Source organism: Mobula hypostoma, chromosome 15 (assembly GCF_963921235.1).
Source record: "Mobula hypostoma chromosome 15, sMobHyp1.1, whole genome shotgun sequence".
Taxonomy (NCBI): Eukaryota; Metazoa; Chordata; class Chondrichthyes; order Myliobatiformes; family Myliobatidae; genus Mobula; species Mobula hypostoma.
In genome coordinates this window covers 56,598,751-56,620,518 of record NC_086111.1, presented here as the reverse complement: position 1 = coordinate 56,620,518, position 21,768 = coordinate 56,598,751, and the positions used below count along the sequence as shown (strand labels likewise).

The 21,768-nt window shown below is 42.1% G+C and overlaps 1 protein-coding gene and 1 long non-coding RNA gene across 4 annotated transcripts in view; one reads left to right on the top strand and one right to left on the bottom strand.

The window, feature by feature from the left end:
• The window catches only part of LOC134356884 (constitutive coactivator of PPAR-gamma-like protein 1 homolog), a 138,948-nt gene extending 137,162 nt beyond the window's left edge, over positions 1-1,786 (bottom strand). For 2 of the 3 annotated variants that reach the window (XR_010020454.1, XM_063068124.1), the window contains exon 1: positions 1,058-1,786. Coding sequence is in view for 2 of the 3 variants with exons in the window: in XM_063068124.1 (XP_062924194.1) it covers positions 1,058-1,531 (474 nt within the window). In the remaining variant the exon portion in view is untranslated. The remainder of the gene's footprint in view (positions 1-1,057) is intronic. The other variant, XM_063068123.1, reaches the window with a different exon arrangement.
• On the top strand, positions 1,560-18,299 carry LOC134356886 (uncharacterized). The gene is made up of 3 exons (XR_010020455.1): positions 1,560-1,692; positions 2,164-2,268; positions 17,601-18,299. It is a non-coding gene; the product is annotated as an uncharacterized LOC134356886 (long non-coding RNA).
• The last annotated feature ends 3,469 nt before the right edge of the window (positions 18,300-21,768 follow it).

Here is a 21,768-nt window from a genome sequence, read left to right as displayed (position 1 = left end):
TCTTGACTCAAGGGTCTGTCTAGAAAAAGGAATCTTGCTCTTGTTATTTATTGCTATTTATTTATACTTGCATTTGCAGAGTTTGCCTGTTATAACTGTTCATGTAATATTCTCAGATTTAATGAGTATGCCCGCAGGGAAATGGATCTGCATATGGTGACGTATATGTACTCTGATAATAAAATTTACTTTCAACTTTGAATGTCTCGTCTAAAGGATAAGCTATCTTTAACAGACATGAGAAAAAAAATTCTTCACAATGGTCAAGCTTTGTACTTCCTTGTCCAAGACCACTATGTTCATTTAAAATATTTATTGAGAAGTTTCTGGGCATTAAAGCAACCAAGGACAGTGGGTTAGCACAAGGAATTGAACAAAAATGTTCAAAGGGAGAGGTGGCTTGCTCCTACATTCTTATGACAACACAACCACAAGCCACAAGTTGCTGGCCCAAGGGGAGTCACTGTTAATACCTTCAGCCTCTGAGTTCATCAGTTAGTGCCTCTACACCCTCATATAAGCAAATGTCTCAAGGCTTTCCTTATCATATATTATTTGCTCCCTTAGAGTAGTACCAGTAGACTTAAAATAAAACAAATAATGCAAGGGATCATGCACGGAATACTAAAACAATTGGAGACTAATTCTACAAACAGATTTAAGTTATTTTTTGTGGTTTTACAAAATTGACGGAAGTAGAATTCTATATAAACACAACTTCCAGGTCTTTGGCTTATCCTTTTAAATGGAATTGATTATAGGTAATTCCTTGTTACAACATAATTCTCACTGGGCAGTACCAACAACCTAACTGAGTTATTTTATTAACGTTAATTTATGTCAGGACCTGTTAGTATAACAGTTCTTGGCATGGGAATCTAAGCCCTGTTGCCGCAAGTCCCTTGAGCCCCTTAATTTGAGTGACATGTGCAGAACTGAAACCCACACTAGAAACATCAGCGGCCGATCAGAGTGATGAAATGCAAACTGAGGGCGGGGATCTTCAAGTTAATTAATTAACGTTTGAAAACATATAGGCCTGCAAGTTGGTATTTACCTTCACGCGGAAACGGAGGAGAGCGAGGCGGATGCAGTGGCTCATGCAGACAGGGGGAAGGAACCAGACTTTGGGTGGCGGGGTGCCTTTGTTCTGGACGTGGCTGATGATCTGCTGGGCTGTCTGCCTGTCGTTGATCTGCTTCTTCACCCACTCGTGGAGGCGGGGCTTCTCCAGCGCGCCGTTGAAGTAAACCACCAGCTCGATGTTGCCGCTGAAGCAGGCCTTGGAGAGGGAGGCCAGGTAACTCAGCATGTGGTTCCACTGCCCGCCGCTCACCCAGTCGTTGTAGAAGCCGCCGTAGAGGCGGTGTAGGCAGTTCTCAGCATCGACCAGCAGGCGGAGCGGGGTCTGCGGAGGCCGGTTGCGGCCTCCACCCACCAGGCTCCCCCGGGCCAGCTTCTGCAGCTCCACCGGCACCACGGCGCTGGCGCAGTGCTTCTCGATATACTCCTGGAACCCCTGCACCCCCATAGTCTTCGCTCCCTCAAAGCACACGCCACCCGCCGCAGCAGAGAGAGCCCGAAAAAGAGCGGTAGGCGAATGCGGAGACCGAACGCCTCGCGGGCCCCGGGGCCGGTGTCCGAGTTGAGCCGGGGGGATCTCGATCGGATTTTACCGCACTTTGCCAGACGGTAAGAGTGACCGTGCCGATCGCCGCCATGTGCTGTTACGGCGCCATGTCTGTCAGAGCGGCCGCGCAGGCGTACTCGTCCCGCTACCTTGACGTCAGCGCTAACTCTGCCGGAGGTCACGTTCAGGGTTGGCTGTCAATCAGCCGCTGGTGAGTGCAGGCTGCCTGTACCCGTGTTCGCATCTCTTCAACTTGCCCACTTGCAACTTGTGGGTGGATGGGGACATCAGAGGGCACTAAATTTCTTGCACACTGGCGTTCTTGTTTCCGCTTTAGTTTCTGTTCAAAGCGCAGTCCTGAAATCCCAAACTACTTTTAATGAATCCATATTATTCATCAAAAATTATCGCTGCCTTTTACGTTGGTTTTCCTGGCTACCATTTATGGTGTCTTAATTTTGCGCTCTCAAGTTAATTAAGACTTTTATGAAGGGGCTTGGCCCAAAATGTCGTCTGTTTATTCCCATCCATAGATGCCGCCTGACCTGCTGAGCTCCTCCAGCACATCGTGTGTATTGCTCTAAATTTCCAGCATTTGCAGTACCTCATGTCTTTGAAGATGATCTGCTTTTGACAAGGTCCGTATATTATCATGTGTAAAAGGTCTTTTGCTCCTTCCCAAGTATCACTTTTATCAGTTTTATAGTTAAGTTTATTGTCATTTATGTATGTACATCTATATACCCATAGAAATGAGACGTGAAGGTAGGGATAAAATCTACAGATAAATTGCGCATAAATAAAAAAACTAGTGTATAAATATTGTAAGATATGGAAAAGGTTAACCAGTGACACATTGAATGTAATGCAGCAGGGAGTTCAGAAGCATAATGGCCAAATGGAAGAAACTGTTTCCCATCCTGATTTTCTTGTTTTTTTTTCTGCATTGGGAGTCTCCTGGCTGATGGTAGAAAGTAAGAGGATGCTGGTGGATGGATGGGAACCTTAATAATATTAAAGGCCCTGCATAGCACTTGTGATAAATGTCCCTGATATTTGGTCGGGAGACCCCTGTGATCCTCCCAGCTGCTTTCAGTCCGCTGAAGGGACATCTAGCCTGCTTGGCTGCTGCCATACCAGATGGAGCTGCAACTTGTCAGGAAGCTCTTAATGGTGCTCCTGTAAAATACAGATAAAATGGTTGGGGGAGAGTGCAGAGAGAGCCTTGCATTTTCTTGGGAAGGCTGTACCTTTTGTTTAGGGAGGTGATATTAAAGGGCCAAGTGAGGACATCTCTGGTGTGAACCAGGAATGCAGTGCACTGGTATATGATGGTATACACCTGATGTACCGTCTGGGCAGTCTCCAGCCCCTTGGCATGAATATTGGATTCTCTAACTTCTGGTAACTCCCCTCCCGCCCCCCCCCATCCTAGTTTCACTCTGCCCCCTCCTCCAGCTGCCTATCACCTCCCTCATGGTTCTGCCTCCTACTACTACCCATTGTGTTTTCCCCTATTCCTTCTTCACCTTTCCTGCCTATCACCTCCCTGCCTCCCCTCTCCCACCTCTTTAGCTTTCCCCTTACTGGTTTTTCACCTGGAACCTACCAGCCTTCTCCTTCCCACTCTTTTTCCCCCCCCCCCACCTTCATTATAGGGTCTCTGCCCCTTCCCTCTTCAGTCCTGACGAAGGGTTCTGGCCTGAAACATTGACTGTCTGTTTTCACGGATACTGCCCGACATGCCAAGCTCCTCCAGCGTGTTGTGCATGTTGCTTTGACCCCAGCATCTGCAGAGTATTTTGTGTTTATAACTTGGGGCACTTAACTCTATTTGGAGGAGCCATGTAATTGAATTGAATTGAGTGATCTTTGTTGTCATTATACATGGGTACACTGAAACTGTTTGGCTTCCTCTCAGGCAATTAAATAAAGTGGTAGATAAAAAGAAGACTGTAATAGAAAAACAGTATTAATAGATAAATAGCAGAAAATGAGCCGCAGCAGCACCAGAATATCACAGTAATGCACAGTGCTGTTAGTGCAAGTATTTGAGTCCTTGGGTGTGCATGTGTGTGCTCACAGTTTGTCATTGTTCTGTGGGAGTGGTGTGATGGAGGCCACAGCTCTGGGATAGAAGCTGTTCCTGTCTATTTCTTCTGGCTTTTAGTGTCCTGAACCTTTTGCTGGACGGCAGCGGGTCAAACAGGGAGTGGCCGGCGTGTGTGGTGTCTCTGGTTATGCTGATTGCTTTCCTCCTGAGTCTGCTGGAATAGATGGTGTCCAGTCCTGGGAGCTCTATCCTGACAATTCGCTGGGCCGCCTTCACCACGCGATGCAGGTCTTGTCGCGCAGCGGCTGTGCAGCTGGCATACCACACTGTGGCGCTATTGGTCAGGGTGGTTTCAACTGTGCTTCTGTAGAAGTTAAGCAGAAGCTTTTGTGGGAGTTTGGCCTGTTTCAGCTTTGAGGAAGAAGAGGTTGTTGGTTTATCTGCACCTTCCTGAAGTCCACAATGATTTCCTTGGCCGCCTTCATTTTAGGCTTGGGTTGTTCTTGTCATAACAATTTTCCAGCCTCTCCACTTCCTCACTGTACTCCATCTTGTCATCGTTCTTGATAAGTCGACCACAGTTGCATCATCCGCAAACTTGATGATGCGGTTTGAACTGGATCCTCTGACGTAGTCATGCGTCAGCAGTGGGCTGAGCACACTTTGGAGCGCCAGTGTTCAGCATAATGGACGAGAGATGTTAAGTCCAGTATCCAGCTGCAGAGGAAGGTGTTGAGACCCAATGAGGCCAGTTTTCCCATGAGTTTCTGAGGTATGACTGTGTTAAATAGTGCACTTAAGTCTAAACAGCACAGGAGACCTCATTTTCCGGGTGGGACAGGACAGATTAGAGGGCAGAGGCTATTGCATCATTAGTGGATCAATTTGAGTGTTAAGTGAATTGGAAAGGGTCCAGTGTAGCCGGGAGTAAGGCTTTAATGTGCTCCATGATCAGCCACTCAAAGCATTTCATAATGGTTAATGTTAGTGCCACCAGATGAGTCAATTAGGCAGGTTACTGTCACCTTCTTTGGGACTGAAATGGTGGTTGGAGCCCTTGAAAACTGAGGGGATAATTGACTGTTCCAGAGAGATGTTAAATATATCCCATCAGCACCTTAGTTAACTGGGCTGCGCAGTCTTTCAAAACCTGAGCTGGTATATTATCAGGCCCTGCAGCTTTGCTTATGATCAGAATTCAATACTCCAAGTATAGCTTAATGAATCTCACCATCAAACCTGCTGATGGTGGGGTGGGGTGGGGGGGAGTGGAGGTTGCCATTGCAGTGTGGACTGACCTCTACCTCCCTGAGGTAATCGGCAGGTTTCAGACATCTCCCTTGAGCAGGATCTCATTAAGGAACATCAGGCCATTGACACCCACACCATGATCAACCGAATCTCTGGAGATTTCCCATCCACTGCTGCCAACCTTGTATATCCGGTACCCTGCGCTAGTCATTTTTATCTCTAGCCCAAGACCAACAAACCTAACAGGACCGATGGATCCATTGTTTCTGCCTGCTCCTACCCACGGAACTCTTGTCCGCGTACCTCCACACCATTTTATCCCCCTTGGTTCAGCTGCTTGCCTACATTCTTGCCACTTCACATGTGCTTCATTACCTCAAAAACATTTGGTTTCATGGCCTAGATCACTTTATCTTCATTATGGATGTCCAGTCCCTATACACTTCCTTACAGCATCAGGAAGGCCTTAAGCTTTTTTTTTTTGTGAGCAACAGACCTAACCAGTTCCCTGCCACCACTACCCTCCTTCATTTGGCAGAACTGGTTCTTTCCCTTTCAGTCCCCTTCATTTTCTCCAAACCCAAGGTGTAGCCATGGGCCCTGGCTGTACCTGCCCTTTTTTCAGCTGCATTGAACAATTAGTGTTCCAAGCTGACACTCATCGTGTTCCCCAACTCCTTTGCTACATCGATGACTACATTGGAGCTACTTCCTGTACTCCTGGGCTTGACAATTTCATCAATTTTGCCTCCCACTTCCACCCTGCCCCCAAATTTACTTGGTACATCTCTGACACCTGTCCCCTTTCTCCATCTGTCTCCATCACTAGAGACAATCTACTGACATCTTTGATAAACCTACTGACTCTCTCAGCTATCTTATACTTTATATACTTGACAATATCATTTCCCACACTGTCATTTGTAAAAATGCTATCCGTCTTGCAGTTTCTCCATCTCCACCATGTCTAGTAACCGGATGAGGCTTGCATTATAAAACATCCAGGATGTCCTTACTCTTTTCAAGAACATTGTTTCCATTCCACCACAATCAAAACTGCCCTCACCTGCATCTCCTCCATTTCCTGCACATCTGCACTCACAGCAAACTCCTGCCATCGAGAGAGGGTTAACCTTGTCCTTGCAGACCACCCCCGCCCCCCCCCACCAAGCCTCCATAACCAGCACATTATTTTTCCCATAATTTCTGCTATCTCCAATGTGATCCCACTACCAAGCACACATTTCCCTTCTCCCACTGCCTCCCTTCGGCTTTCCACAGGGATCATTCTGTGTCTCCCTTGTCCACTCATCCCTTTCCACTGATCTTCCTCCTAGCATTTATCCCCTGAAAACATGACAAGTTACACCTGTCTCTACACCACCTCCCTCACCACCATTCAAGGCCCCAAACAGTCCTCCTAGGTCAGGTGACACTTCCCCTAATGGTTTGTTGGAGTTGTCCATTAAATCTAGTGAGGCCTCCTCTACATTGAGACCAGCGGCAGATTGGGGGATCGCTTTGTTAAAGAAACTTCTGCTCTGTCTGCAGCAAAAGGCAAGATCTCCTGGTGGATACCCATTTCAATTCTATTTCCTATTGTGGCATGACTGTCAATGGCCTCCTCTACAGCCACAATGAGTCCAAACTCAGATTAGAGTAGCAACATCACCCTCGTTTTCCATTCCCCATTCTGGTTTCCCTCTCTCCCTTTCTTATTGGCTGTCCATCTCATTCCAGCTCCCCACTACTTGCCCTTTCTTCCATGGTCCACTGTCCTCTCCTATTAGATTCATTCTTCATCCCCTTACCCCTTCCACCTAACACCTCCCAGCTTAATCACCCCCACCCCCTCATCCACCCAACTTCTCCTTACCTGGCCATGCCTATCAGCTGCCGGTAGTACTCCTTTCCATATTTTCTTATTCTGGCTTCTGTCCCCTCTCTTTCCAGTTCTAATGAAGGGTCTCTGCCAAAAGCATCGACTGTTTGTACCCTTCCATTGATGCTGCCGGATTTGCTGAATTCCACCAGCATTGTCTGTTGAGCATAGTTTAACCAAAATTTGGTAGCATAACTACCCTGCTAGAAGTAGATTATGATACTTCTCACAAACAAGAGAAAATCTGCAGATGCTGGAAATCCAAGCAACCCACACAAAATGCTGGAGGATCTCAGCAGGGCAGACAGCATCTATGGAAAATACTACAGTCAACATTTCGGACCCTAAGATATAGGAACAGAAGTGGGCCCTTTGGCCATTCAATCATGGGCTGATCCAATTCTTCTGGTAATCTCCATGCCCCTACCTTCTCCCCATACCCTTTGATGCCCTGGCTAATCAAGAACCTATCTATCTCTGATTTAAATGTACCTAATGACTTACCTTCCATAGCCGCTTGTGGCAACAAATTCCATAGATTTACCATCCTCTGACTAAAGTAATTTCACCGCATCTGTTCTAAATGGACGCCCTTCAATCCTGAAATCTTGCCTTCTTGTCCTAGACTCCGCTACCATGGGAAATAACTTTCCCATATCTAATTTGTTCAGGCCTTTTAACATTTGGAATGTTTCTGAGATTCCCCCTCATTCTTCTGAACTCCAGGGAATTCAGCCCAAAAGTTGCCAGATGTTCCTCATACGGTAACCCTCTCATTCCTGGAATCATTCTCATGGATCTTCTCTGAACCCTCTCCAATGTCAGTATATCCTTTTTAAAAATAAGGAGACCAAATCTGTACACAATACTCCAAGTGCAGTCTCAGAGTGCCTTATTGAGCCTCAACATCACAACCCTGCTCTTATATTCTATACCTCTAGAAATGAATGCCAACATTGCATTCTCCTTCACCACCGACACAATCTGGAGGTTTACTTTTAGAGTATCCTGCACAAGGACTCCCAAGTCCTTTCGCATATCTGCATTTTGAATTCTCCCCATCTAAATAATAGTTTGCCCGTTTATTTCTTCCACCAAAGTGCCTGTCCATACACCTTCCAACATTGTATTTCATTTGCCACTTCTTTGCTCATTCTCCCAAACTATCTAAAGTTTCTCTGCAGGCTCTGTGTTTCCTCAGCACTACCCACTCCTCCACCTATCTTTGTATCATCGGCAAATTTAGCCACAAATCCGTTAATCCCATAGTCGAAGTCATTGACATACATTGTAAAAATCAGTGGTCCCAACACTGACCCCTGTGGAAATCCAGGGGTAACTGGCAGCCAGCCAGAATAGGGTCCCTTTATTCCCACTTCGTTGCTGCTGATCGGCCACTGCTCCACCCATGCTAGTAACTCCCCTGTAATTCCATGGGCTCTTATCTTGCTAAACAGCCTCGCGTGTGGCACCTTGTCAAAGGCCTTCTGAAAATCCAAGTACACCACATCCACTGCATCTCCTCTGTCTACCCTGCTTGTAATTTCATCAAAAAAAATTGCAGTAGGTTGATCGGGCAGCATTTTCCTTTCAGGAAACCATGCTGGCTTTGGCCTATCTTGTCATGTGCCTCCAGGTATTCGGTAATCTCATCCCTAACGATCGATTCCAACAACTGATGTTAGGCTAACAGGTCTATAGTTTCCTTTCTCTGCCTCCCATCCTTCTTAAATAGCGGAGTAACATGTGCAATTTTCCAGTCATCCAGTACGATGCCAGAATCCATCAATTCTTGAAAGATCATTTTTAATGCATCCTCAATCTCTCTAGCTACTTCCTTCAGAACCTGGGGTGCATTGCATCAGGTCCAGATTTATCCACCCTCAGAGGATTAAGTTTCCTGAGCACCACCTTAGTTGTAATTTTCACTGCACGTACTTCACTTCCCTGACACTCTTGAATGACCCCCTAGGTAATTTCTAAGGTAAGGACCTGTCCAGCACAGCTTTGTGGGTCGAAGGGCCTGTATTGTGCTGTAGGTTTACTGTATTGCTGTCTGGTATACTGCAGATGTCTTCCACTGTGAAGACTGATGCAAAATACGCATTCAGTTCCTCTGCCATCTCTGCATATCTCATTACAATATCTCCAGCGTCATTTTCTATTGGTCCTATCTCTACCCTCAACTCTTTTACCCTTTATATACTTAATAAAGCTTTTAGTATCTTTGATATTAGTTGCCAACTGCCTTTCATAATTCATCTTTTCCTTCCTAATGACCTTAGACAATAGGAGCAGGAGTAGGCCATTTGGCCCTTTGAGCCAGCACCACCATTCACTGTGATTATGGCTGATCATCCACAATCAGTACCCTGTTCCTGCCTTCTCCCCATATCCCTTGACTCTGCTATCATTAAGAGCTCTATCTAACTCTTTCTTGAAAGCATCCAGAGAATTGGCCTCCACTGCCTTCTGAGGCAGAGCATTCCACAGATCCACAACTCTGAGTGAAAAAGTTTTTCCTCAACTCCGTTCTAAATGGCCTACCCCTTATTCTCAAATTGTGACCTAAGTTTCCTTCTGCGAGTTCTGCTGAGACCCTTCAGTTGAAGATTCATGGAACTTGCTTTAATGTGATCCTCATTCCAGTAATCACTTGTCCATGTTGATGCTTGTTATGCATTTGTATGGCTACGACTGACTTCCTGATATCACTTTGTATGCCCTCTGACGTGCCTTTGTTCCACTAATCATCTTAGATAATTTTCTTACCAACTAACGCACAATAAACTTTATTTGATGAGATATTACATGCTAACGTTCACTTCATGAAGATTCTTTATCCTCTTCCATCCCACCAACGTCAGTCATGAATCTTCCTCCATAACTTCCACTAACTTCAACTTGCTGCCACCAGCAAGTAATATAAAATGCAAGTCACAGGCGATGATGCTGATGTGTAATAGACGAGAGTAACTATTGGTCTGTACAGGTTGAGGCTGGGGAATTAATAGAGATTGTAATTGTTCTGGATTAGTTTAGATGGTGAAAGACTCGACAGCAAAAATCCCAAAAAGTGAGTAAATTAATTTCTTTGAGATGCTATAGGGATAGGGTGTGAATTAAAACAAAACTGCACCAGAGAAACGAATGGGGTAAATGCCAACGAATCTCCTGGATCTAATGCGCTGCAAGACCTGAAGAGAAGAGGTTGCCCATAGATTGGATGCATTGGTTGTCATCTACTGAAGCTCTGGAAAACTTCCCGGTGAAGCACCTGTTCAGTTGAATTTACTATTAAGCATGGTGTCCACTAAGTGAAACCCTTCACATTAAAGAAAACTAATGAAGATTGGTGACTGCTTTGCAGAACATCTCCCTTCAGTCCACAAGGCTGAGCCTAAATGTAATCTCAATTTTCCACTTGTACTCTGACCTTTGGCCCCCTACGCTACTTTGTTAAAGTTCAAGGAAGAGCATCTCATCTTCCAGCTGGTTATGTTATACCCAGCAGGGTTCAATTAAATTTAACAACTTCAGGTACACTATTTTTCCTGTCAGTGTGATAACTGAGCAGTTCTAAAGAAGGGCCATCAGCTTGTAATGTTCTTCCATGGGGGCTGTCTGGTCTGTTTTGAAAACAGCAGTCTATGTATTTTAGTGGGATTAAAATTTGCAGCAAGCTTTGGTGATGGTGGTTCTTAAATTTAAATGTATATCTTGATCTGGTATTATGACTGATATGGAAAGGATGGTCCTGCAGCAAAGAAAGGGAAATGATACTTTGTAGAGAAATCTGTCAACTAGTTGAAGGACAGAACTCGAAAGAAATTGAGGACTGCAAGTAAAATGATCAAGTTGAATTGACTGAACACTTTTCCTCTCCCCACAGATGCCAAGTTCTGAGAGTTTCCTGAAGTGTTTTTACTTCACATTTTCAATGTATACTTTTATGTTAAGTTTTCAGCACTTATGATATCTAATGTCCAAGGTGTGGATACAACCACCAGCAAAAGGGAAAGAAATCAGTTTAGATGTTGGAACAAATGACATTTTTGATATCTTTGCTTACAAAAGGCTAAAGGGTTCAGTATATGTAGATCAAAGGGGAGTAAAAGGATTTTATTGATGGATTTTTTTTTAAATGAACAAATTCATGGAACTGAAAGCACTTTTTTGGTGATACTCATTCTAGTAATCACTTGTCCATGTAGAATTCTCTGGAAAATGCACTCATTGGAGTCAAAAATACTATTTTTAAAAGAGAGTTGGTGGTCATGCAGATAAGACAAAAGCCTGTGTTCTAGAACAAAACAAAAATGCAAGTAGCTTCTGATTACCGAGTGGTGTTTCTCTTCTGCCATCGTATTGCATGATGTGCTCAAGCTGTATTGTACTGTCACGGTACATATTTGTTATGCCCGGATTCCACATCAAACAACTACTTGTGAAATGGGAAATACCAAGAGACTTGCAGATGCTGGAATCTAGCAGAAAAAATTAAGTGTGCATAGCTGATACTTTGGGTTTTGACCCTGCAACTTTTTGCCTCCACAGATGCTACTTCAGCCACTAAGTTTCTCTAGTATTGCTTTTCTTTTTTTGCTTTGTATCATAGCTAATTTATTATTCATAATTTATAGACAGTGAATAATGCTTGTATGTAGAAGTTGTACTTTCCTTTGGATGGTGGAAACATGCCATGTATCTGAAACCTGCATAGGAAACTAAAAGATATACATACCAGCAGTTTGGATCAAGAAACAATACAAACTGTTCCCCTCCTATTCATTAGGAGCAGTAAAGTAGTAGAACTAGTCAACCAAGTATCAACTGTGCACTTTTTGATTTGAATGCTACAATGATTCAGCTTCCTAACTACTCCTGCTCAATATCAGGCAGAGATGGTTGCATACCATACTAGATCCAGTTGAAGGTCAGTCACGTATTATGCATGCATCAACAACATTGGCAGATTTGTTTAGGTATCAAGTTAAATGCTTCAATAGATTTTTTTTTGTTCTGCAGTCAGCTTATAGCAGTATTGATTTCCAACAGATTGTGCAATCCATTAAAAAGACTGTAATTGTAATCTACCAATATAATCCCAGACTCTATTCTTCCTCATATCAGTAGGTCATGTATCGCTCATGATTAACATGTACACGTATTTAACTATTCATAGAAATAAATGAATCCATTTTAACTAATATGAGTTTTTAATATGTAGTTACCTCCTGACTGAAGAGGTATCAATTTTGTGAAACAGCACTAAAGAGCTACAAATATATAAAAGTATTGATGGGATTGCAATGAGGATTTAAATAGCATAAATTTCTAAAGTTTAAGAAATCTGTCCATAAGGCATGAATACACTTTAAAATTTTATTCAGATTATTAAACTGGATTGCAGTATTTCAAATAATACATACTGAAATCGTAACGTTATTTTATATTAGTAGACATTTGTTTACCTGTCAGAAGGCTGTAACCATCTTTCACTTTTTTTTGTCAAGCATTTGCAGCAGATGCTGACAGCTCCACTGCAAAACCCAACCAGGATGGGTCCCATTGTACAATTGAGGGAAATCGCAGAAAGGAGAATAGATGAATTGTTTTAATAATTTAACCTGGTCTTTAGTATTGCTTTAGGACCATGTAAGAGCATTGGGATTAATACCCAAAAATAAGAATGTTTAAGGCTTTAGATCCATCCTCAACTCTTTGTCCTCACTCAAGAACTGGTTCAAGTTTGCTATCTAGTTTATGCTCATAGGTTACTGTCTAAATTTTCCCCAGTGTACTCAATATTTCAAAATTGAATGAGCATTTAAATCAAGCAAATTATTGTGAAACAAGTCAGATATTAATAAATAATATTTAATTGTAGCTAAACAAATAAGCATATGATTAAGGAAGCAATTAGTGTTGTATATTAACTTTGAAATCAGAAACTTGCTCTGAATCAGAATTACACCTCTTTCATCCAGGGTTGCATTTTTAAAGTATCATTTGCTTCTGAAAAGAACTGAAGTGACCTGTTTCAGATCAATGGAGCAAAATTCGTCTCCAATACGGTGCATTTAGCTCTTGCATTCTGATTCAAGTATTGATTTCTCACTCTATCAACCAAATTCTCCCCCACCAGCAAAGTCAGTAATAACAATACAGTAAGGGGAAAGGAACCATTTACAGTATTTCTCTCTAATCAGTGGCATTAAGGGACTGATGTGTGCACATAAAAACAGGTACAAAGGAAGAGAATTGGAATGGATTAATTCAACTTTAAATCTGGTGTAGAAAGAACCATTAAACTGTATGGCCAGGGGGCGGGGGGGATAAACTTTTGTATATTAAAAAAAATAGCCATTTTGAAACTTTCAGAATTTTTGCTACCTGAAGAAAATGATTAAAATTTTAAATCTCACTTTCTGGGCAACAAGGTCCGGTAGCAATCATTAACAATCACATTGCTGAAAGGATCCATGATGGAGCATATAATAACCAGTTAATGATAATTGGAAAAAATCCTTATGAAAATTTACACTGGCATCACCAACATGGTGTTCCTGTGCTAAGTCTGAAACTCTTCTCACTACCCCTTACTTTGCACCTAATATATAGATAATATCCAAGACAATTCAAACCTCCTTAGCCTTGTTCACAATTCATTCAGATCACTGTTTATCTCAATTCTATTCACTCACCTTTGATTCAGATCCTTTAATATCCTTGACTCGAAGCTTGAGTTTGTTCCTAATTTCAACTATCTAGCCCAGTGCTGAGGAGCGTTCATCTTTAACATCTCAAAAACAATTGTTCCTGAATATCAGTCCTAATACTTTAATTTTAGTCATACAATTGTATCTATTTGTCTTCAATTCCATTGGGATGTTTCTTCTCTGTATCCAATAGAATCATTTTGAATCTTTGACTGTCTCAACTTGGGGAAATACTATTAAACCTTTAGTATATGCATAGTTCTACAAGGTACTGGGCTGTGTCAGACTTAATTCTAGAAAATGAAGCTGGGCAAGTGGATGAGAACTTTGGTGATAGTGACCATTACTTGGTAGGTTTCAAAGTAGTTGTAGAAAAGAATAAAGATAGTCTATCTAGACTGTATCTGAATTGGGTAAAAGTGATTTTTAATATAATTCAATTTTTTTTTAAACTGCCAAAGGAAGACTCCAAACAACTACAAATTTAGTTGGGAGTGAGTCTTTTGGAAGTGAAAGAGTGAGAGTTCAAGTCAGTGATCCCAAAAGGATGTATGAATGACAGGAAGTTCAGGGAACCCTGTATGGCAAGGGATACCAAGGGTTTGAAAACAAGAGCATATAGTAAGTATAAAGCACTCCAAATAGAGTCTTAGTCATAGGGAAGTACAGCAAAGAAATGGGCCCTTTCGATCTCGTCTGTGCTGAACCACTTAAACTGCCCAGTCCCATAGCCCTCCATGCCCCTCCCATTCAGGTACCTATCCAAGCTTTTCTTAAACATTGAAATTGAGCTTGCACACAGCACTTGAGCACTGGTAGCTTGTTCCATGCTCTTATGCCACACAGAGTGAAGCCATTTCTTCATGTTCCCCTTCAACATTTCACCTTTTACCCTTAACCCATGACCTCTAGTTGTAGTCCCACCTGACCTTAGTAGAAAAAGTCTGCTTTCATTTACCCTATCTGTATTCCTGATAATTTTGTGTAGCTCTTATCAAGTCTTTCCTCAATCTTTGTTCCAAAGAATAGTCCTAACCTATTCAATCTTTCCAGGTATCTCAGGTCCTCCCATCCCAGCAACATCCTTGTATGTTGTAAATTTTCTCTGTACTCTTCCTGTAGGTCGGTGACCAAAACTGCACACAATACTCCAAACTAGGCCTCACCAACATCTCTACAGCTTTAACATAACATCCCATCTCCTGGACTCAAACTTTTTTATGAAGGCCAAAGTGCCAAAAGCTTTCTTTATGACCCTATCTACATGTGCATCACTTTCAATGAATTGGGGACCTGTATTCCCAGATCCTTTTGTTTTACTGCGCCCAGTCCCCTACTGCTCACCATGTAAGACCCTGGTCACTCTACCAAAGTGCAGCGCCTCACATTTGTCTGTATCAATGTCCACCTGCCACATTTTGCCCATTTCCCCCCCCCCCAAGCTTGTGCAGATCCTGCTGCAAGCTCTGCCTGCCTTCCTCACTGTTCGCTATACCCAGAATCTGTCATCTGCAAATTTTCTGATCCATTTAACCACCTTATCATCCAGATCATTGACATACTGCTGATATCCACCATGCTGCCTTCATCAACTTTCCTGGTAACTTCCTTAAAACTCAGTATTGGTTAGGCATGACCTACCACACACAAAGCTATGCTGACTATCCCTAATCAGTCAGTCTATCCAAATACTCAAATATCCAGTCCCTTGGAATACTTTACAATAACTTTCCCACAACTGAATTCAGGCTCGCCAGCCTATAATTTCCTGGTTTCTGCTTGGAGCCTTTCTAAAAAGTGGAACACCATTAGCTATCCTCCAATTCTGATTCTTTGCCTGTTGCCAAGAATGATTTTGTATATCTTTAATGAAGGCCCCTGCAACTTCTGCACTTGCCTCCAACAGGGTCTGAGAGAACACTGCCAGGCCCTGGGGATTTATCCACTCTAATTTGCTTCAAGACAGCAAACACATCCTCCTCTAATCTGTAGAGGGTCCATGACCTCACTGCTGCTTTGCCTCAATCTATAGATTGTGTCCGTCTCCTGAGTGAATACAGATGCAAAAAAAATCTAAGATTTCCCCAATCTATTTTAGCTCCACACACGGATTACCATTGTGATCTTCCGAAGGACCAATTTTGTCATTTGCAATTATTCTGCTCTTAATATATCTGTGGAATCCTTAGAATTCTGCTTTATCTTGTCTTCCAGGACAATCTCATGCCTTCTTTTAGCTTTCCTGATATCTTAAGTATGCTCTTACATTTCTTGTACTCAATAAGCACATTTGCTGCTACCTTCCTGTACCTGCTATGCACCTTTTTTATTATTCTCTTAACCAGGGCATCAATATCTCTTGAAAACCAAGGTTCTCTAAATCTGTTGTCTTTATCTTTTATTCTGACAGGCATATGCGAGCTTTGTACACTCAAAATTTCACTTTTGAAGGCCTCCCACTTGCCAAGTACGCCTCTGCTAGAAAACAGCCTGTCCCAATCTAGATGTCGGATCCTTTCTGCTACCACCAAAATAGCCTTTCTCCAATTTACTTTGAAACTAATGGCATTATGATCAATAAATGCAAAATATTCCTCTACACAAACTTGTCAGATGCCCTTTCTCATTCCTTAATAGCAGATCATACTCTCTAGCACATTCTCATTGGGACTTCTATATACAGATTAAGGAAACTTTCCTGAACACATTTGACAAACTATCCCACTATTCCTTTTACAGTATGGGAGTCCTAGTCGATATGGAAAGTTTAAAATCACCACCTATAACAACCTTGTTCCTTGCAACAGTGTGCAATATCTCTACAAATTTGTTCCTCTAAATCAGTGGTCCCCAACCACTGGGCCATGAGGAAACAATGTGATTTGGTGATATGAAACAATATTCCCTGTCACGCACTGTTGAAATTGAACACCCCACCCCCCACCCGCAGTCAGCAATAATATTGTCAATATTAAACCGGTCTGCGGTGCAAAAAAGGGTGGGAACCCCTACTCTAAATCCTTGACTGTTGGACGGTCTATAACATAGACCTGTTAATGTAGTCGTACCTTTCTTATTCCACCCATAAAGCCTCATTAGTCTGTCCAAACTGAACATTGCTGAGACATTTTTCCTGACTAGTAACGCCACCCCTCCTCCTTTAATTCCTCCCACTTTGTTGCGTCTAAAAGAATGGAAAGCTGAAATATTAAGCTAGCAGTCCTGCCCACTGCTGCAACCAAGTCTCACTAATGGCTACACTATCATAATTCCACGCATTGATCCATGCCCCGAGCTCACCTGCCTTTGTACTACTTGCATTGAAATATATGCAGCTCAGGACATTAGTTGCACCATGCTCAACCTTTTGATTCTTGACTTTGAGGTCTACATCTGTTTCCACAACTTCACTATCTGTTTTGACACTCTGGTTCCCATTCCCTTGCAACTTAGTTTATGGTTGGGCTGGTTCTTTACTGAGAAATTGACTTTGATATACTTAAAGATTCTTGAATGTTGCCTTTATTAGCTGGAGCACATTATAAAAGTGGAGGTGTTTGTATAATTTTACGAAACACTAGTTGGTTACAGCTACAATATTTATGCAGTTCTGGTCAATGCACAAAGGTCTAATGTTATTGCACTGAAGAGTGTGCAGATGAGATATACCAGGAATTACCTGGAACAGAGTTGAGATGCCATGGGTGGATTTCTCTTCCTCAGAACAGAGTCTAATTTGATAAAGGTATACAAAATTATTAAAGATGCAGATAGAAAAACTCTACCACATGACAGGGGTGTCAAAGTCCAGAGGACACAGTTTTTAGATGAGGAATTGGGGGGGGGGGTGGAATGCCCAGATTTTGGAATGCTGCTTTATAAAATGGGCAGGTATTTGCACAATATCTAAGCATCTGAATAATTGCTCAAAATACCATGGCAATGGAGCAATTGCCAACAAATTGGATTAGTGTAGGTAAAACTCAATAATTGGTATAGATTGAAGGGTCTGTTGAGTATGACTAATCCTTTGTGGTTTGTTTTTATGATGTATTACTCTAGCAAGTTTGTGCCATATCTATACTTCAAGATCGATCTTTCCTGAGGTTTGGTGCCTGCAGTGCTTCAGACTGAAGCACAACTTCTCTTGATCCCAGCTGCTGAGATAATGGCAAACTTTCCTTTAATCTTTGTTTTGTATCTATTGCATAAGTTTTGTTAGTTTGGAACTGGTCAGATCACTTGTAATTTAGTAAGATTTTACTGCCTGCAGTCTTACTTAACATTCTTATCATGCATTAGCAAAAACATTCACTTGGCTAACCCTAAATTTTCATAAATGCATTCTGGATACAATTACTTTTTGATTCATCAAATTACTCTCAGATCTGACTGTTTTCAAATCTCATTTGTACAAAACTTTTCTATGCTTGGGAAAAGGTCTTTTTCCAATTTTGGAATGTCCATTGACTTTGTAAAGTTGTAAAATCTTTAAAACCTTTCCCATAATTTTTTTTCAGATTTTATCTGAGCTCAGACTGATTTAGCTTGTTTTTAAGTTAAAGGCATTAAGTGTCAAATTGTTATTTTCCTGTTTAAATGTAAGTCAAACCTACTTCACATTTAATTATCAGTTAAAATTCACTAATATTTCACTTGCCATCTAGCTAATTGAGGAGTTGTTCCTCAATATAGCATTTCTTGTATTTTGATTAAAGTTAACTATAAATCTGCTAGTCTACTTGAAAATAAAAATCTTTCAATAAAATTATTTTTCCCTGAAAATGCTGATTTCTTTTGTGCATTCAATCCATATTTCTCCAATATCAGGAAACAACTCCCAACAGAGGCCTACATTCATCACTGTTGCCTATTGTAGTGTTTCTATTTCACATTCATCTTTAATTTTTTTCTTTCTGCTGCCATCATAATGAATGGGATCTTCTACTGACTGGAAAACTGGAGGCTATATAGCTTTCTCAACAACAAGAGAAAATCTGCAGATGCTGGAAACAAACTGTATTCTTTCAAGATACTGCCTGGCCTGCTGACTTCAAGCGTTTGTGTGTTGCTATCTATTCTTGGATTGCCTGCAACAGTATAACCAAGGGGCAAAGGTAGGTAAAGAAGCAGTGGGGAGTAAGGATGCTCCTGGATAATACAAAATGCCATTGGATTTGAATTCTGAACTCCAAAATGCCCTGAACTGTAACTGGAAAGAAATGTCACCACTTGAAATATCAAGCCCAAAATATGATGAGGGGGAAAACAAAAGTAATCCCATTGAGATGGACAATAAAGTTGGTGTTGAAATAGTGGTTGACTATATCAAAGGGCTATGGTTGCTTGAATTGTACATCTCAGACAGAAGATCTGACTTTGGTCAGGGTTATTTCAGTCTGATGGCTGGAATGGAGATTTAAGGAGAGCAACAATCTGCTGGAGGATCTCAGCCCCTGCTGCAGTAACCCCTTTCAATCTAAATTATTTTCACAGGACATCTACAACACTCAGCCTTTTGCCTTTGTATTATATCTATACAAGAGAAAGGCAGTTACTGTTCATTTTGTTAGATCCTCTTTTACATTCAGATTCTTAGAGCTCTATGCTACATTTTAAATGACCTTCATTTCAGACCCCAAGTATTTGCTGTGTTTTTAAAAAGATATCATACTGTATTCCTTTAAATTTGCTGTTTCTTTGTCCTTCTATTGGGAACAGTTTTACACTAGTCTTCCTATAGTCTTTATGACTTTACTTACTAGATTTTTTTTGTATTCTCTGTTCAGTGAACTCCTGATTCACTAGTCTATTTACATAACTGAAGTTGCTCATGCATGGAATTATTTTAACAATTCCCTCCTTATGCCCTTTAGCAATGAAAATGAAGTGTGACACTAGGTACTAATTTATGATGTATCTTGGAAACCATTTCTCAGCATATGCAGCTCAACAACAAGACTCACCACTACCTCCACCATTTGGCAACTTAAATGGTCAGAGACCAACCCTAGTCCAATGTTCATGGTTTACCAAGTAGCAATAGTCCCCATCCTACAGCCTGCTGGAGACATGGGCAACACAAAACAAGTGCACTAGCAAAACAAAATCTTCCAAGTTTAGTGACAGGATAGTTAAACCAGTACTAGTGCTCTTTCCAAATACCATCAGCCAGGCTCCTATCATGGTTAGGACACACTATCCACCTGTTTGACAGCAGATTCCCAAATGAACACTGTCACAGCAAGTAACATCCTCATAGTCTAGTCTAGTCTAGTCACTTTTTATTGTTACTTTGACCATAATTGCTGGTACAGTACACAGTAAAAATGAGATGTTTTTCAGGACCATGGTGCTACATGCACAATACGAAAACTACACTGAACTACGTAAAACACCAAACTACACTAGACTACAGACCTACCCAGGACTGCATAAAGTGCACAAAACAGTGCAGGCATTACAATAAACAAGACAATGAGGGCAGTAGGTTGGTGTCAGTTGAGGCTCTGGGTATTGAGGAGTCTGATGGCTTGGGGGAAGAAACTGTGACATAGGCTGGTCATGAGAGCCCGAATGCTTCAGTGCCTTTTGCCAGATGGCGGGGGAGAAGAGTTTGTATGAGGGGTACGTGGGGTCCTTCATAATGTTGTTTGATTTACGGATACAGCATGTGGTGTAAATGTCTAATGGCGGGAAGAAATGGTGCAATTTCTGAACCAGGCAGTGATGCAGCTGCTCAGCATGCTCTCAATACAACCTCTGTAGAATATGGCAGGGGTGGGAGATGGACTTTTCTCAGCCTTCGCAGCAAGTACAGACGCTGCTGGGCTTTCTTTGCTATGGAGCTAGTGTTGAGGGACCAGGTGAGATTCTCCACCAGCTGAATACCAAGAAATTTGCTCTTAGTGATCTCTGAGGAGTCGTCATCGATGTTCAGCGGAGAGTGGTCGCTCCGTGTCTTCCTGCAGTTAACAACCATCTCTTTTGGTTTGTTCACATTCAGAGACAGGCTGTTGGCTCTGCCCCAGTCCATTAGTCGCTGCACCTCCTCTCTGTATGCTGACTTATCATTCTTGCTGATGAGACCCACCACAGTCATGTCATTGGCGAACTTGATGATGTGGTTTGAGCTGTGTGTTGCAGCATAGTTGTGGGTCAGCAGAGTGAACAGCAGTGGACTGAGCACACAGCCCTGGGGGGGGGGGGCCCGTGCTCAGTGTGATGGTGTTGGAGATGCTGCTTACAATCCGGACTGACTGAGGTCTCCCAGTCAGGAAGTCTAGAATCCAGTTGCAGAAGGTGTTGTTCAGACCCAGCAGTTTCAGCTTTCCAATCAGGTGCTGAGGAATGATGTTGTTGAATGCTGAACTGAAGTCTATGAACAGCATTCAAATGTACATGTCTTTTTTATCCAGGTGGAGGGTGATGGCAATGGCATCGCCTGTTGAACGGTTGGGACGGTATGCGAACTGCAGGGGGTCCAGTAATGGGGGCAACAGGGTCTTGATGTGCCTCATGACCAGTCTCTCGAAACACTTCATGATGATGGATGCGAGTGCGACGGGACGGTAGTCATTGAGGCAGGACACTGAAGACTTCTTCGGCACGGGGACGATGGTGGCGGCCTTGAAGCCGTAGGAACGATAATGATGGGGCTGCTCAGGGAGATGATGATGTCAATGAGAATCTCTGCTAGCTGGTCTGCACATCCTCTAAGCACTCTGCCAGGAATATTGAGATCTTGAATAACTCAGGAATATCTGAGATGGAGAAGATGCATCCAAGAAGGCAATGAACAACTCAAATCTCAAGAAGAACCAATAGACTGCACATAAACAGAAAAAGGGGCATACTACATTCAAAACACCTGTACACTGTCAAACATTATCTGCCTCAAATGTAATTCAATATAGGTTTCCTCAAATACTCAGAATCCACCAAATCATTCTCAGCTCTGAGGAGTTGCTGTAATTATATTAGCGGTTAAGTTTGCCAATTAATTAGATTAAAAAGAACTAGAATGGAAAACTATCATTGCTTTCTATATCTGCAATAAATTTGAATAATTAACTTCTCAAGTCGACAGTTTGGCTCTATGGACAGTGGTTGCACATTCTGAAAGTTTGAACGAAGTTCATTTCTGATACAAGTATGATTACCAACACTGATACAGACATTATTCCCATTTTTGTACATTCTTGAAAAGAAATCTGTTTGGCTCAAATAA